We start from the raw sequence: 15,780 nt of genomic DNA, 5'->3' as shown, positions 1-15,780 counted from the left end.
ATAATAGGCATGAATGCGTATATCTTATGAAAGTGTTGTCATTAAAAAAATGACAATAAAAAAATATAAAAAAGACTACTATACGTATTCATTGAGCTTTTTTGGTCACGTGACTGGAAAAAAATCATGTTTTTAATTGCACATTTTTCTGTGCTTTCGTTTACATTCAAATACTAAATAATACTTATAATACCATATCAAATTACTGATAGCCAGGTATCCTAACTAAACACACACACACACACACACACACACACACACTCTCTACAAAGGTCTAACAAAACTGGAAAAACTTTGAACCAAAACCCCAAATAAATAAACTCTTGCACAAATGACAAGAAAATCACAAAAGACAAAATTCAGGGCAATAAAGCGACCCAAAAAAGTTCATCCAAAATTTGCTAGCGGAAAGGCCACGTGTACTACATTTCCCAGAGTTCCGTGCTGTCACTCGTTTCCAGTCACTGACCGACAGAACGCGTGTTTTGGAGTAACGCCAACCGAATTAATCGACGTGCTTTGGCGGCCACGATGACTCCCACCCACCCCTAAAATTTGCCATCGATCGAAGATGTCAACATGGAGATAAGACAGAACAGACCCTCCTTGTACGGGGATATCGGTAAGTAGCTTACCGCAATGATGACCATGGCTGTTCTTATGCGGCTTTTCGAATTTATTTATGACCCCTTTTGACTTCGATGTTTGACCAACCTTTGTGTATCTATCTCACGTATCAATTTTAAAGCCAAGTTTGCGTTGCCTAGCAACAAATGAATAAACTAAGGTCACCTGGGGTGTTGAGATCGTAACTAAATCCAAGTATTCTTAGTACTATAACATTGTTCTCAACTGCAGGCAGCTTACTATATTAGTGTTATTACTTATTATAGTGCTTGTGACAAAACGTAATTAAAAGCGTGCTGACGAGGTTGAACGTGATGTTATATATTTGTTACATTTCCATGTTTTATTTTTTATTTAAAAACAAAACTAAACACGACTGTGTTTGCAGATACTACTCGTACGTGGTTCTCAAAATGTTTACACCGAGTAATCTACCAAATCTCTCAGTAAGCCAAAATGTTAATTAAAAATAGAGTACAAAAATATATTATTGTTAGTCACTGTAAGAATATAAACGTTAAAATTGCGCTTAAATATCAGAAATAACAAGAGCAAAGAGAGAAAATGACCTTCATGTAAAGATGCAAAGAACATGCTGCTCTCGAGCCTCATTCGGCTCCCGGCCAAAAATGAATGCGGCTGTTTGCTTCTTATCATATTCTGTATTGTATACTGTGGCTCTTTGTCTCATGTTTCTCTTATTTTTATTCTCTCTTCAAACACACTCCAATTCATCAAGGCCCGTTAAAAACATACTACATTATATTTTAAAAATAATTTAGCACTTTTGTGTTTTTTTATGCTGCTTCTCCCGTAAGGTGTGGCTCTTTGACGTTCACAGTTCAAAATTTTGGCTTTTCGTGTCTAACTTGTTCGCCACCCCTGCTCAAAAGAATCACAAATTATTAAAAAATATGAGAATGGAGAAAATAATTCCACTATCCATGTTTGCAGCCCACATTCTGGGATTTTGGACCGAGCGATCGGCAGTGCATGAGGCGGCCGCACAAGGCCAGGCGGCGCAGCTTCAGCAGCTGATCCGAGACGGCGCGGCCATCAACGCCGTGGCCGTCGACTCCATCACCCCTTTGCACGAAGCCTGCATCCAGGGGCACGCCTGCTGTGTCGCACTGCTTCTAGCTGCTGGAGCGCAGGTGGAAAATCCAGACTTTCCACTTCCGCTTTTAGCTGAATTTCTCCTCGCCCTGAGATTTCTGTAGCAACGTAAATGACGAACCTCCGCAGGTGGACGCCCGCAACATAGACGGCAGCACCCCCCTGTGCGACGCCTGCTCGGCCGGCAGCCGGGAATGTGTCAGGTTGCTGCTGGAGTACGGCGCAGCCGTCAACCCGCCACTCTTCACCTTCTCGCCGCTCCACGAGGCGTGCATGGGAGGTGAGACTAAACATTAACGATGTCCCGATCAGCCCCCGATATAGCTTTTTTTTGGGGAGTATCGGATATGCGGTCCCAAGATCGGCTCCGATCCAGTAGCTTTCAGTACCATGGCGCTTTTCGGTTGAAGTAAATCAAACCACTTTTCTTTACAATCTGATCATCATAAAAGAAAAAAAGATGTATCATTTACTGTTTACATTATGTCGGCCCATCAGCTGAGTGGTTAGCACCCCGGCCTAACAGTTCTGGCGTCCTGGGTTCAAATCCAGGACGGTCCACCCATGTGGAGTTTCCATGTTCACCTTGGGCCTGCGTTTCTCAGGGTATTCCGGTTTCCAGTGGCGGTCCGTGCATTTTCTCGTAGCGCCTTCAACGAATCAATCCAACCCTCAAAAACAATTTCATGGCTATAAAACCTCTACTGCAGCTACAGCTGTGACGCATAAAAAATAATCAATAAATCAATGCACAAAAATGGGGTAAAATCCACTTCCTAGCAGCATTTAATGATTGAATACAAATACTGGAGCTTTTCAGACATTAAAACCAGGCCAGGGGGTGATTTTCCCAGGAAAAGACAGCGATGAACGTCAATGGCGTACGGGCAAACATTGTCCTCTTTGGGCCTGCGTGGGTATTCTCCGGGTACTCCGCTTTCCTACCACATTCTAAAAACATGGATGGTAGGCTGATTGGACACTCTAAATTGCCCCTTGGTATGAATGTGAGTGTGAATGGTTGTCCGTCACCTTGTGCCCGTAGCTAGCTGGGGTAGGCTCCAGCACCCCCGTGACCCTTGTGAAGATAAGCGGTTTAGAAAATGAATGAATATTTACATGATTTTTGTATTATTTTTACTAGTCTAAATATATGGGCATCAGTTCAGTATTGGGAAAACATATCTTGAAAAAATCGTATATACATAGGAAGTGAAGAAATGAGTATCGGGACATCCTACTAAATATCTTCCATCTTTTTTCACGTGTTTTTTTTGTGTGGCGTCACCAGGAAATTCCGACTGCGTGGAGCTACTGATCCAGCATGGAGCCTCGATGGAGGCGCACGACTGCCACTACGGAACGCCGCTTCATGTCGCCTGCGCAGGGAAGCAGTACGACTGCGCTAAACTTCTACTCAACGCAGGTCAGGTCCTCATAAAACCAAGTTTTGGCCACATAGTTTGTCAGAAATCTGCTGTTATTTTGTTAAAGATTTGGAATTTTATCTCAATTTTCTGCGTGTTGAGAGTGGTAGATAGGTTATTTTTTTTGACAAATAATCATCATGTTTGGTGATGTTTACAGTAAATATTGATAAAAAACGCCTTTTGTATGGTACATAAAGAAAAACCAATTAAAATGAAAAACAGTAAGTACCAAATTATGATGTATATTCTTATTCCAACATGAAAACAAGTTCATTATTCACCTTTTTTGGTGGGATTTTATTGTCTGTTCTTCTAGAGCACATGTGTCAAAGTGGTGGCCCGGGGGCCAAATCTGGCCCGCCGCATCATTTTGTGTGGCCCGGGAAAGTAAATCATGAGTGCCGACTTTCTGTTTTAGGATCAAATTAAAATGAAGAGTATAGATGTATATTAAATTTCACGATTTTCCCTCTTTTAAATCAATAATTGTACCTTTTAAATCCATTTTTTCCATGTTTTTAGTTCAAAAATCATTTTGTAAAATCTAAAAATATATTTTAAAAAAAAGCTAAAATAAACATTGTTTTAGATCTATAAAAAAACTGAATATTCAAGGCTTTTAATCCAGTTCTTTTAATCCATTTATAAAAAAAATATCTAAATATTATATCTGAAAATATAATATAATATATATAAATATAATATGAAATCAAGTTGACATTAAAGCGGCCCGCGAACTAACCCGAGTCTGACACCCTTGTTGTAGAGTTTTGTGTCAACTTAGTTGACATCTTGTTTGATGTTTTCTTCGCATGTGGAGAAGGCGCGAACGTAAACGCTGCAAAGCTCCACGAGACGGCGCTCCATCATGCCGCCAAAACGCGCGATGTCAACCTGATCGAGCTTTTGGTGGAGTTTGGCGCCGACTTGCATGCACGAGACAACTTGCACAGAAAAGCCATCCAGTACACGGCGCTCGGATCGCCGTCGCACTGCTGCTTTCGCTTCTACGAGGGTACGTACGTTATCCACTATCGGTTTGACTCCCCTCAACCCGTTTTGTCTTTTAACAAGACAGCCTGTTGTGTCTTTGTTGGCGCAGACACTCCGTTGAGCCTCCAGCAGACGGCGCGGGTTGCTCTCAGGAGGATGCTGGGTGTACAGGCGCTCCACGTTTTTCCCAAGTTGAACTTACCCAATCGCATGGTCGCCTTTCTATCGTACACGCCCCCTACCGTCTTTGACCTCTAACAAACTCTTCCGGATTCACCAACATAAGCCTCTGCGTTATTTGAAGTCAATTTTTATTTTATTCAGAAGCATTTCTTTTTGGTTGACTGGCGACCAGTTCAATGTATATTCTGTCTAATTGGTTACTTAAAGTCACTCCCCAACTGAGATAATGCTGTGAAATGGATGAATGTGTATTATTTATTTCTCAGGTATATTTGTAAATAACAAAGATTCTTCTTTCTCAATGTGGCTGGTGTAGAAATAAAGCTGCCGCTCACTTTTAATCCTTCCAAGTTATTTTATTAATTTAAAAATGCATATATCTAGAAGTAACAAAGGATATAAATGTGAGGAAATAAAAATTCGCACACGACTTTATAAACTAAAATGAGCTTCTTTCCCAATCGTTCCTTGTGTAGTTCACATTGTACAATGCTAAAATGTCACTTTCTGAACCACTTTATCCTCACTAGGGTCGCAGGGTGTGCTGGAGCCTATCTCAGCTGACTTTGGGCCAGAGGCAGGGGTGGCCAGCCAATCGCAGGGCACAAGGAGACAAACAACCATTCACGCTCACACTGATACCTAGAGGCAATTTAGAGTGTCCAATCAACCTACCATGCATGTGTGAGGAAACCGGAGTACCCAGATAAAACCCACGCAGGCCCAGGGAGAACATGCAAACTACACACAGGTGACCCGACCTGGATTTGAACCCAGGACCCCAGAGCTGTGAGGCCGACGCACTAACCACTCGCTCCATTGCTAAAATGTGTCCATTTAAAATCTTTGCTAAAGCTGTGAACTGTGTTTTGGGACCAGTTTGTATACATATTAATTTGGATATGTAAGATGCAGCGATGTAAATAAAAAAAACCTGATTTATAATGTTGTGTCATAATTTTTGCTTAGAATTTTGACTTTTTGCTCATATTATACCAAAACTACCAAGTGCAGTGATTAGTGGAGAAATGCAAGCAGTCTCACACATTTGAAGGATGAACTAGTGTTTGATTTATTTTCTTACAGTATGTAAAAATGTGTGCCTTTACTCAATAACTGAGGCCCAAAAACAAAAAAATGGAATTCGCCCACTCAAGTTATCTGTGGGTACATGGCCCCGCCTCCCCACAGATTTCCAGCTAATGGCAGGTGTGCACACTTGAGGTCAATTATTAAGGCTAAGAAATGATAATTAGGTTTGACAAATTGTGTTCAGTGTTCAATTTTATTGGCGTTGGGGTACACATTTTACATTCGAAAAAAGGGGAAATAGACAAACAAAGGATAGTGAATTGTTTTTTGACCAAGAGAGTGAAATGGAATCATTTCTTGCAGGTTACTTTGGTCGCCAAACACTAATTTTAGAAAAGACATCATTTAAGTCACAAAAACATCTGACTGACAAACATGGACGGAAATAACATTTTTTTTGTTTATTTGTTGTTTTTTATGTTGAGTCGGCTACAAGGATTCGAAAACACGAAATCAGTGGTGAAGCCATTCAGTCCATCTTGTCTACACACCCGTCTCTTTCCTTTTGAGGGTGACCCGCGATCTCTGCGGCCTGAGCTGAGGTCCCGGCGGCGGACAATTTTCGTCTCCCTCGTGCACGGCCGACGAACGCCGCTTGACCCGTGAGACGGCGTTGTCCGTGGCCCCATGCTCGATCATGGCGCCTCGCAGGCAGTTGAGCCACTGCTGCTTGTGGTACACGTCGTTCACGTGCAGCGTGTGCGACTGGCCGTGCGACGGATCCGTCGAGCTCACGCGGAAAACATTCTTGGCTGTGGGAGAAACGTCACAAGTAAATATAAGGGACAAATACACACTAATCACTAATGATTATTACTTATTGAAACAAACTCAAAAGATGTTCCCAAGCTTAGTGAGTCATCTCATTTTGTGAACCACTTTATCCTCACTAGGGTCGTGGGGGGTGCTGGAGCCTATCCCAGCTGACTTCGTGCCAGAGGTGGGGGACACCCTGAATTGGTGATCAGCCAATCGCAGGGCACAAGGAGACAAACAACCATTCACGCTCACACTCATACGAAGTGGCAATTTAGAGTGTCCAATCAGCCTACCATGCATGTCTTTGGAATGTAGAAGGAAACCGGAATACCCAGAGAAAGCCCACACAGGCCCAAGGTGAACATGCAAACTCCACATGGGTGAACCGTCCTGGATTTGAACCCAGGGCGCCAGAACTGTGAGGCCGAGGTGCTAACCACTCAGCTGTCCGGCGCTTGATTTTCAATATATTGTGTCAATACCTTTTAGAGAAGTATACTACTTCATAATAATCCATACATTTTATAATCTATTTTACCATGTGTCGTCACAGTTTAGGGTGGTGCTTATGCGAAATTCCTGTATGAAGAGAGTCGCAACTACAATCAACATAATCTCACGTCACATGGCTGTTATAAACGTCAACCATAGATATCACATATACAGAATTCGGTCCAAAAACTTGGGGGTTGGCGGCCCAAAAATATACACCAAATTTTCACAATTAACGCAAGGAACCTTACTTTTAAGGTGTTGTCATACCCATTGCGAGCAACTAAGTGGGGTTAAGTGTCTTGCCCAATAACACAATGTCAACATGCACAAGTGAGTAAGAGTGGGGAATCAAACCCACAATTTCTGGGTTGAGAAACCACAACGACTACTAAACAATTCCAATTCCTCAACACCACACTTCTGAAAGACATGAAGCAAAGGCAACAAGGCCCTAATAAACCCTGGAAAAACAATCTCGAAAAATATAGAAAAGTCAACTGTATACTTTCTAAATTCCTTCTGAAAATGTTCAAATCACTCCCCACCTTTGTCGGCATTGGTGAAAGCACCACGGAAGGATCCGCCTAACCGGGCTTCCCCGTCCTGAAGGTCTTCCAGAGCTAGGTCGCGAACGCGGATGGGCTGCCTGTACACCTGGAAGCAGCTGCGCTCGTTGCGCGTCACGGGCCGGGTCAGCACCAGCACCTCCGAGAACAGGAATACATGCAGCCTCTGCCACACAACGACATCGCCGTCGTCATTTTCGCAATTCAGGAGCGTCCGATAGTTGGGACGGACGGCCATGTAGTCCAGATGAAAAGTGCTTACCGAGCCACTCTTGTTCCTCAGCTCGCCGTGACACAAGAGGCTCCTGCAGCTGTCAATCAAAGGGTCTCGCTGCTTGTCATCCAGATACTCCAGTTTGTCCACATAGTACCGGCACTCCGACTCGCCTTTCCTTATGTTGATGTCGGAGAGAATCTCCTGGATGATTGCCACCTGCGTGGGAAAGTGGCACTCAATAAGCACTCTAACTAGCCATCCTTTGATTTAAAAATAATATATATATATATATATATATATATATATATATATGTTTTATACTTTTTTTAAATGTATCCCTCTTTGTGTTACTTTCTGAAAAATTAATACATATACGTGTGTATGTGTATATATGTATATATATATATATATATATATATATATATATATATATATATATATATATATATATATATATATATATATACACACACACATATATATATATACATATATGCGGGAAAAAGAGGGCTTTCTGGGTAATGAAGTATACTCGTGCACACAACGCCGACAGGCAATGGCACTCAGAATAAAACTTTACCCACAATCAATACGCGGGTAAGCTCAGCTGCTGCATTTCCTGTTTTTTTAATCTAATACGAGGAGTATTATATTACTTCTCGTTGGCTGCTCATAAGAACATCAGGGGCACTGGCTCGCAACAGCATCCCCGGTAGCAACTCTATCATAGGCGCCGTTCGAGGGGATGCGAACACAGATGCTACAAGCTAAAAGGGGGCCGCTAGCCGGCGCCCCCGAGGCTCCCATGAGCAGTGGAGCAATCGCTGATAAAAGACTGCTGCTCGTTGGCAAGTGGTCGTGCGTTATCCGATTGTGAGGACATTTGTGTGCATCATTTTCGGAATATTTTGAAGGGAATAGTACAACAGCAAACAGCCCATCGATAGCGAACGTGAGGGTGGAGTGTTTGTCCCGTTTACGGGTGCGTTGTGTGGAGAAAAAAAACCTGAAGCCCCCCGCCCCTTTTGTGCGCCTCTCTCTCTCCCCTCGGCGAAATCCGCCCAATTTTAGTTAGATTAAACACATTTTATTTCTATTAAACCACTAGTTATGTGTTACTTTGTTAATAGATGGGGAATTAGAAGAAATAAAACATTTTTTCCAATCCAATATCCTGTTTTTGGTGTTTTTTCAGAGGGCTGGAACAAATTAAATTTTTTTCCATTCATTTCAATGGGAAACGTCCGCTCGAGTTACGAGAACCTCGTCATACGATCTCAGTCTCGGACCGGATTACGATCGTATGTCGAGGTACCACTGTACTTGTTGTTTTGCCCCGCTTGAGTATATTACCAGTATTTATTTTAGAGATCGTACCGCCTTCTCCAGTTTGGCCACGTCCGGGTGATCGGCCGGAGTGTGCCTCATGATCTCCCGCAGTAGAAGTGGGTACTTGACTAAGCGGGAGCGTGGGATATCCAGGAAGCTCCACAGGTCCAGTTTTCGGCTAAAGGGCGACTCCAGGCAGCGTTGCAGGAAGTCCTGCACTCGCCGATCCTGCTTTTTCTGATCCAGAAGCGCTTTGGCCGCTAGCTGGTTGCTGCAGTAGTTGCGGTACGCATTCAGGCCCGGGAGCTGCGACGCACAACACCAACGTCACACAAAGATGTTCACAAAAAAACAACAAAGTGCGTGCTTTGCGTCATTTCTTACCCAGTCAATCACCATTTGTCCTATCTCAGCCACTGTGCCATCGGGTCCTGTTCCGTCTGTCAGCTTCATTAAAAGATCTGCACAATATTATTGGGCAGTTGTAGGAAAAGAGAAGTCATTATTGTGGAATTTTTTTGCGAGCTCAGCCTTTTTTTTTCATCCAACAAAAAACTGAATAATAATGACAAAGCCGATTGGCTGGCTTACCCTCATGCAGCGGTATGTATGCATCTAGATCGCCAAAGATATGCTCCAGCTCCTCCTCCGTCATGATGGACAGCTTGAGCATGGGGTCGTGGTATGCCTGTCGGAAAGGACCAGGTTACTCCATGAACCAAACCAAACCAGGAAGATCCCCGGCATATTGTTATCTTCCAACCTTCCGTGCCAGCTGGAGATCCTCAATAAGATCCTGCTCACCCCTGAAGAGCTCATATATAGCCTGGAAAAGAAGAGGATGGCTTGTTTATTCATCTATTTCTTTGAATGCCTTTTTATTAACGCTTCATTTGTCTTCATTGCTGTCTTTGTGTGTGTGTTTGCATCTCAGCTTCACGAAAATCACAGCTTGAGTATAACTTCTGTAATATGTGTTAGCATCATGCTAGCTCAGCGTTCAATTTCATGCTACATGTTCCAATTACTTTTACTCATCTCTCATTTTCTGGACCGCTTTATCCTCACTAGGGTTGCAGGGGGGGTGCTGGAGCCCATCCCAGCTGACTTTGGGCCAGAGGTGGGAGACACCTTGAATTGGTGGCTAGCCAATCAGAGGGCACAAGGAGACAAACAACCATTCACGCTCACACTCACACCTAGGGGCAATTTAGAGCGTCCAATCAGCCTTTCATGCATGTCTTTGGAATGTGGGAGGAAACCGGAGTACCCGGAGAAAACCCACGCAGGAGAACATGCAAACTCCACACAGGTGAACCGACCTGGATTTGAACCCAGATATGAACTGTGAGGCCGACGTGCTAACGACTCATCCACCGTGCCACCCAAATTAGAACTTTTACATTGATGCTAATTTCTGTTAGCCTGGCAGAGACTTTTTGCATTCTATGTTAGCATGTTAGTTTGGATTCAATTTTGCTGTTAATCGTCCATTTTTCAGTATTCCCTCAACAACCTAAAAGCGTTTTTAAAATGCACAACCTCCTGTCTCTTGATTTCCTTGGAGGTGAAGGAGCTCTTTTGGTGAACGTCCAGCATCTCTGACCACAGTGTGCTATTCCTTCGCTTGGTGGGCGTGGGACCCGCCACCTTGCTGCCGCTTCGCAGCGACACGCCCGGTGACTTACCATCCCCACGCAGCGACATAGACTGGAAACACATAAGTTTGGACACGCACACATACTTGATAATCTGGCAGACAATCAGTATTTGGCTTTCTGTGAAAGATTATCATGGGGTGCCAAATGTGATTTTTCTTCCTTTACCTGGATGCTCTGACCAAAGCGACGGACGGCTCCATTCTTGGAAGGAGATATGAAGTTGACGAGGGATGACACTCTGGCCAGTGGCCGCACTTTTTTGTTTGTCGGCTCCTGACAAACAAATTGAAGCATCCTGATTAGATAGAATTGGTGTTAAAGTCGGAGCATATAAAGTAGTGATATGCCGGCACCCGAGTATGAGAGAGTATCGGATTTGGTCCAATTCAATCCAGTGTTTTCGGTACTATTAATCTTTTTGGCTGCTGTAAAACAAACTACTAAGCAAATATGTTTGCTGAGTAAAACGACTTCTATTCTAAAAAACGTATAAAAAAAGAGCATCATTTAATATTTGTAAACAGATCATGAGGTAGCAGCTGGCCACACTTTAATACAAAAAATATGATTTGTCATTTACTTGGCTTAAAATATAGGTATCGCATTGGCATTGGTTTGGTATCGGCAAAACATCTTGTATAATTTGTTTTAAATCAGCCTCAGGACATTATTAATATAAATATAGTTGAATAATAATAATGCATTGAATTCATACAGCATTGCATTTTTTATTAGATGGCCATCAGTCACAATTGTAACCTTAGTTGCTCTGGGGCAGAATGACAGAAGCGTGGCATCCAGGTGTCATAAGCCATACCGTCAGTTTTCCTTACCTTTACCTTGTTTACACATTCGACACTCTTACCTTGAGGTCAAAACTGGACAGGCTGACCGTGTCGTCTTCCTTTTCTTTGCGTTTTCGCTTCTGTGGTGGCAGAAATTATATGACGATTTTATAAAATTATTGAACAGAAATCCTAGGTTTCCCACAATTTACATAACGAGCTGCAGGGGCTCGTGAAAAACATTTCTAAAATTGAATAGGATTCTGGACATTAAACGCTTACCAGACTGAAGTCCCACGGTGTCCCTGGGGTGAGAAAGGTGAAAGAGCTTCCTCTTTGAAGGAGATTTCTAAAGGATAGGGGGGGAAAAGATTACCTACTAATGACTAACAAATACATCTAAATGTACTCAAAGATGAGAGTTTTATTTGTTCGGTGAATACGATCGAGTTGAAACCCATATTTAATCGGATTCTATCCTTTTTTAAATTGCTTGAAATACAATTGTACCCAACAAATCACCTAAAAAACGCTGCATTGTGTAAATATGATATGATAAAAGTGAATGTATATGTGTGGTCAAGATGACTAATAGATATAATAAATCTAATGTGTGTTCATTTTCAAGACTGGCTGCACAACCTGCTGCTCAAGTTAAAGAAAAGAGTTGTTGTGAATCACACCCACGTGGGGCTCTCAAAATAAAATAGCAACAAAAGAACCTTTTGTTGTAAGTAAAATATTTTAAAAAAACACTACTGTAAAGATTGAGAAACACACAAACACTTTGAACCATGCGTCTTATTGACTGACTGTTCATTCAGTGCAGCAAATGTACGTCTTTTTGTGTAAACATCCAACAATAATAATCCAGTATGTGTTATATGTAAACAAATAATTCTCACCTGAGGTATTGTAGTTGTGGCTCATATTTCATAATTACAGTACTTTTTTGTAAACCTTTTCAATGTATGAGTGTCTAGGTTTCCCCTTTTTTGTATTTATCGATATTTTGCGTTTTTTAACGTTCATGCTTCAGTGCCATTAACGATGATAGATGTGTGCTGTTGAGAATTGCGGGAATTCCAGGGTGTCATTGAACGCATCGTTTACCAGTTTTCGCAAACAAACAAAAAAGCCACTTGCTTCTTTGATGATTTTGAAATAGTATCGCGTTAAGAATAGGACTCTAAAGTTTTAAATTCAAGAACTTACTTTTTGGAGTTATTTCTGCGCAGTTCTCTCGGCGATTGCTCAGCCAGGCTAGTAACGCTGGTGGTGGATGTTCTCGATGACGTCCGATGAAGTTTCTGCTTTTTCCCCAACGTCTTTGACGTTTTCCCTTCTTCGTTTTCTTCCATTCCGCAGTAGATATTCGTCTGTTTGAATATAAAGTTTGACTTGGAGGGAATGACTGAATTGATTTGTAAACAAAGCCGAATTGTAAACGACAGAGAAACAACAGATTGGAGCCCAACACACTACGGCGGAAGTTTGAATATGGTGGATTATTGAAAATGGACCAATCAGAGAAGAGCTACCAGCTCAGCTTCTATAGACCAATCAGAAAAGGGCCTTCATTGAGCCATAGAAATCATATAAAAAGGCGAGATCGTTTATGTGAAAGAGGAAGGAAACGTTTCAAAATATTTGCAAGTTGCAATACTTGAGGACTATAATCTTCAAAAATATTAATAGTTTATTTTATATACGCGCATACATATGTTATTATCACTGTTTCATTTTGTTTGCAGATTTTATAAGACGTTTGAGTATAAAGTAAAGTATACTTTGTTTTGTATTGGGACATAAATTTGCCTTGCCTAGCCTAGATATGACGATTCACACTCCACACCAGTGGGGGCGAGAAAGCTGTTTTCCAACCGCCAATATATCAATGAAAAGAAGAAGAAGGAGTAGCCCATAAATATAAATACAAGGTTTAATGCAGTATAGCTAACCGGCAGCCATTTTGAAGCAGATGACTTCTCGGGCGGGCAAGTGAATTCTAAAGGACTCGCTGAATTCTTGCCGGATTTACTAACAGGTTGGTTTGCAAAAAACAGCATCCATGTACTTAGGATTCAGTTTGGATGCTATATATGTATTGATTATTTTTTGTTGATTTAATATTTGATCTCACAGTAAAAGGGATGCATTTCTGACGAGTTTTTGAAAAAAATAAGGCGTATAAAAAACAGTAGAACACGGCGCAATCTATATTTATACTCTCCGTTGTCTTTTAACACGATTTTAGTAGTTCTGTCTTTAAGATGGGCGATAAGTGACGACGTTCGTTCCCGTCAGCTTCCAGCACGTATACGATATCCTGCCTTTAATATGCCTTTTGTGTATTCAGTGGCGTTTAGAACTGGCAACCATCTTGGGGCAGCAGTCGTACGAACGTTTAGTAAGTGGCTTACTCTAACGAAAATACTCTTAACATGTGGTATTCTTAGCGAATTTTAAAACGGCTTGATTTATTAAAACTGAATAAACGTCGATATGCATTGAAATTTAGGTATTTCTTTGTGGAATGTTAGTTGTGAGTATAATGGCTGTATGGCCACACAAGAACAAGGTTGGGACTACGGTCAAGATTGTCAATTATTAGGTTTTCTGGCCGTCAATAGTGTCTAAAGCACATTTTTATGGATATGATTTTATTTATTCGCTTGCTAGCCGTTAGGAGCATTAGAGTGAGACGTTACAAGTTCTCATCTCATTTTCTGAAATGCTTTATCCTCACTAGGGGCGCGGGGGTGCTGGAGCATATCCCAGCTGACTCCGGGCCAGAGGCGGGGGACACCCTGAATCGGTAGCTAGGCGATCGCAGGGCACAAGAAGACGGACAACCATGCACACTCACACCCATACCTAGGGGCAATTTAGAGTGTCCAATGCATGTTTTACCCGGAGGAAACCCACGCAGGCCTGGGGTGAACATGCAAACTCCACACAGGTGGACCGACCTGGATTTGAACCAAGGATCCCAGAGCTGTGAGGCTGACGCACTCCACCAGGCCGCTACGTTACAAGTTAACTTATATATAATAATTAGGCAGACGGAAGAGGCAAATTCACTCTTTCGTTTCAACATAACTTAAGTTGCACGTCATTTTTTTTTACTATCGGCATTGTGTTTACAGAGATAAGCGAAGCGTTCTACGTAGAAAATGCCAGATTTTTGCGCTGCCCGTGGCTGTCACAATGAACGCAGCCCCAAAACGAAAACTAATGGGATCACCTTTCACAAGTAAGATATGATGATATTATTGCTCTAATTATGATGTTCTAGGCCTTTTAGAAATGTATCTACCACCTACTTTCACCCTAATAGTTTTTTTTCTATTATTGTGTAATTCTCAATGTGTACACATCCTAAACCTAATGCAGCATTACATTATGTGACACCATAATATTGTACATTGCGAGCAAAGAAAGATGGACCACATTGGTAACAGTTCTCAATACCTTTTTATTTTATTTTGAAGGTTTCCTAAAGACATAGTTCGAAGGACCCAGTGGGAACGTGCAGTAAGAAGGCATGGTTTCGTTGCCTCCGACAGGTCACTGCTCTGCAGTGAGCACTTCAAACAGGAAGATTTTGACAAGACAGGGCAGACTGTCAGGCTTAGAGATAACGTTGTGCCAAAAATCTTTGGCTTTACTCCTCGCCATCAATCAAGTCTAACCAAAAAAAAGGTAAGTACAGTGGTACTTCGTGGTACGACATGCTCGTGGTACGGCGAAAATTTCGACCGAATAATTCGCTCGTGATACGATCAACATTTCGAGATGCGACCAAGCCAGGTGGCCGTGACATAAGAAGCTGTTTATCATTGTCTTTTTTGCCGCATTTTTCGTGTATAACTACAATATCTACGAGGACTGAACGATTTATTCAGACGAGTTTCGACCAGGAAACGCACAGCGCGCATGCGCGGGCAAAAAGAGGGTTTTTTGAGTAATGAAGTATACTCTTGCACACAACACCCATAGGCAATGGCACCCTTTCTCAGAATAAAACTTCATTACCCACAATCAATACGTGGGTAGGCTATTGCATTTCCTGTTTTCGCCCTAGCCTGTTAGCTCCCGTTGGCGGAGCGATAGTTAATTCAAGAATAGTACTTCTCGTTGGCAAGTGGCCTTCAATATTTTGAAGGGAATACGTACAACAGCAAACAGCCCACCGATAGCGTACGTGAGGGTGGAGGCGTGGCAAACCGCTAACCCGGAAAACGAAGGTAAAAAAAAGCTTAAAACAAAATTAGAATTCAGTTTTGTGTAAAGTTACATTAGACGTATGTTTGAGTGTGTCTGTATATATTAATCCAAGTTAATTTAAATTTGTTTGTTCGGTTAAGAGTGCGTTGTCGTGGAAAGTCCCCCGGAGAAATCCCCGCCCGCTCTGTGCGTCTCTCTCTACCGTCGGCGAAATCCGCCCAATTTTAGTTATATTAAACACGTTTTAGTACTATTAAACCACTAGTTATGTGTTACTTTGTTAATAGATGGCGAATT

General features: G+C 42.0%; 2 protein-coding genes across 2 annotated transcripts; one reads left to right on the top strand and one right to left on the bottom strand.

The window, feature by feature from the left end:
- Positions 1-436: 436 nt before the first annotated feature.
- On the top strand, positions 437-4,690 carry LOC144071309 (ankyrin repeat and SOCS box protein 13-like). Its single transcript, XM_077596296.1, has 6 exons — positions 437-622; positions 1,582-1,781; positions 1,873-2,023; positions 3,035-3,169; positions 3,997-4,188; positions 4,276-4,690. Exons 1-6 carry the CDS (start codon positions 580-582, stop codon positions 4,422-4,424), a joined length of 870 nt encoding a protein of 289 aa, XP_077452422.1. The 5' UTR covers positions 437-579; the 3' UTR covers positions 4,425-4,690.
- A 911-nt stretch (positions 4,691-5,601) lies between these two features.
- On the bottom strand, positions 5,602-12,759 carry LOC144071255 (neuroepithelial cell-transforming gene 1 protein-like). The gene is made up of 12 exons (XM_077596188.1): positions 12,469-12,759; positions 11,536-11,602; positions 11,334-11,393; positions 10,634-10,741; positions 10,350-10,517; positions 9,571-9,633; positions 9,399-9,495; positions 9,192-9,268; positions 8,856-9,113; positions 7,524-7,694; positions 7,241-7,427; positions 5,602-6,193 (listed from the first exon to the last, which is right to left on the bottom strand). Exons 1-12 carry the CDS (start codon positions 12,612-12,614, stop codon positions 5,925-5,927), a joined length of 1,671 nt encoding a protein of 556 aa, XP_077452314.1. The 5' UTR covers positions 12,615-12,759; the 3' UTR covers positions 5,602-5,924.
- Positions 12,760-15,780: the final 3,021 nt, after the last annotated feature.

This window comes from Stigmatopora argus, chromosome 3 (assembly GCF_051989625.1).
Source record: "Stigmatopora argus isolate UIUO_Sarg chromosome 3, RoL_Sarg_1.0, whole genome shotgun sequence".
Classification (NCBI taxonomy): Eukaryota; Metazoa; Chordata; class Actinopteri; order Syngnathiformes; family Syngnathidae; genus Stigmatopora; species Stigmatopora argus.
The sequence above is the reverse complement of the archived record's forward strand: the minus strand, read 5'-3'. Positions and strand labels throughout refer to the sequence as shown.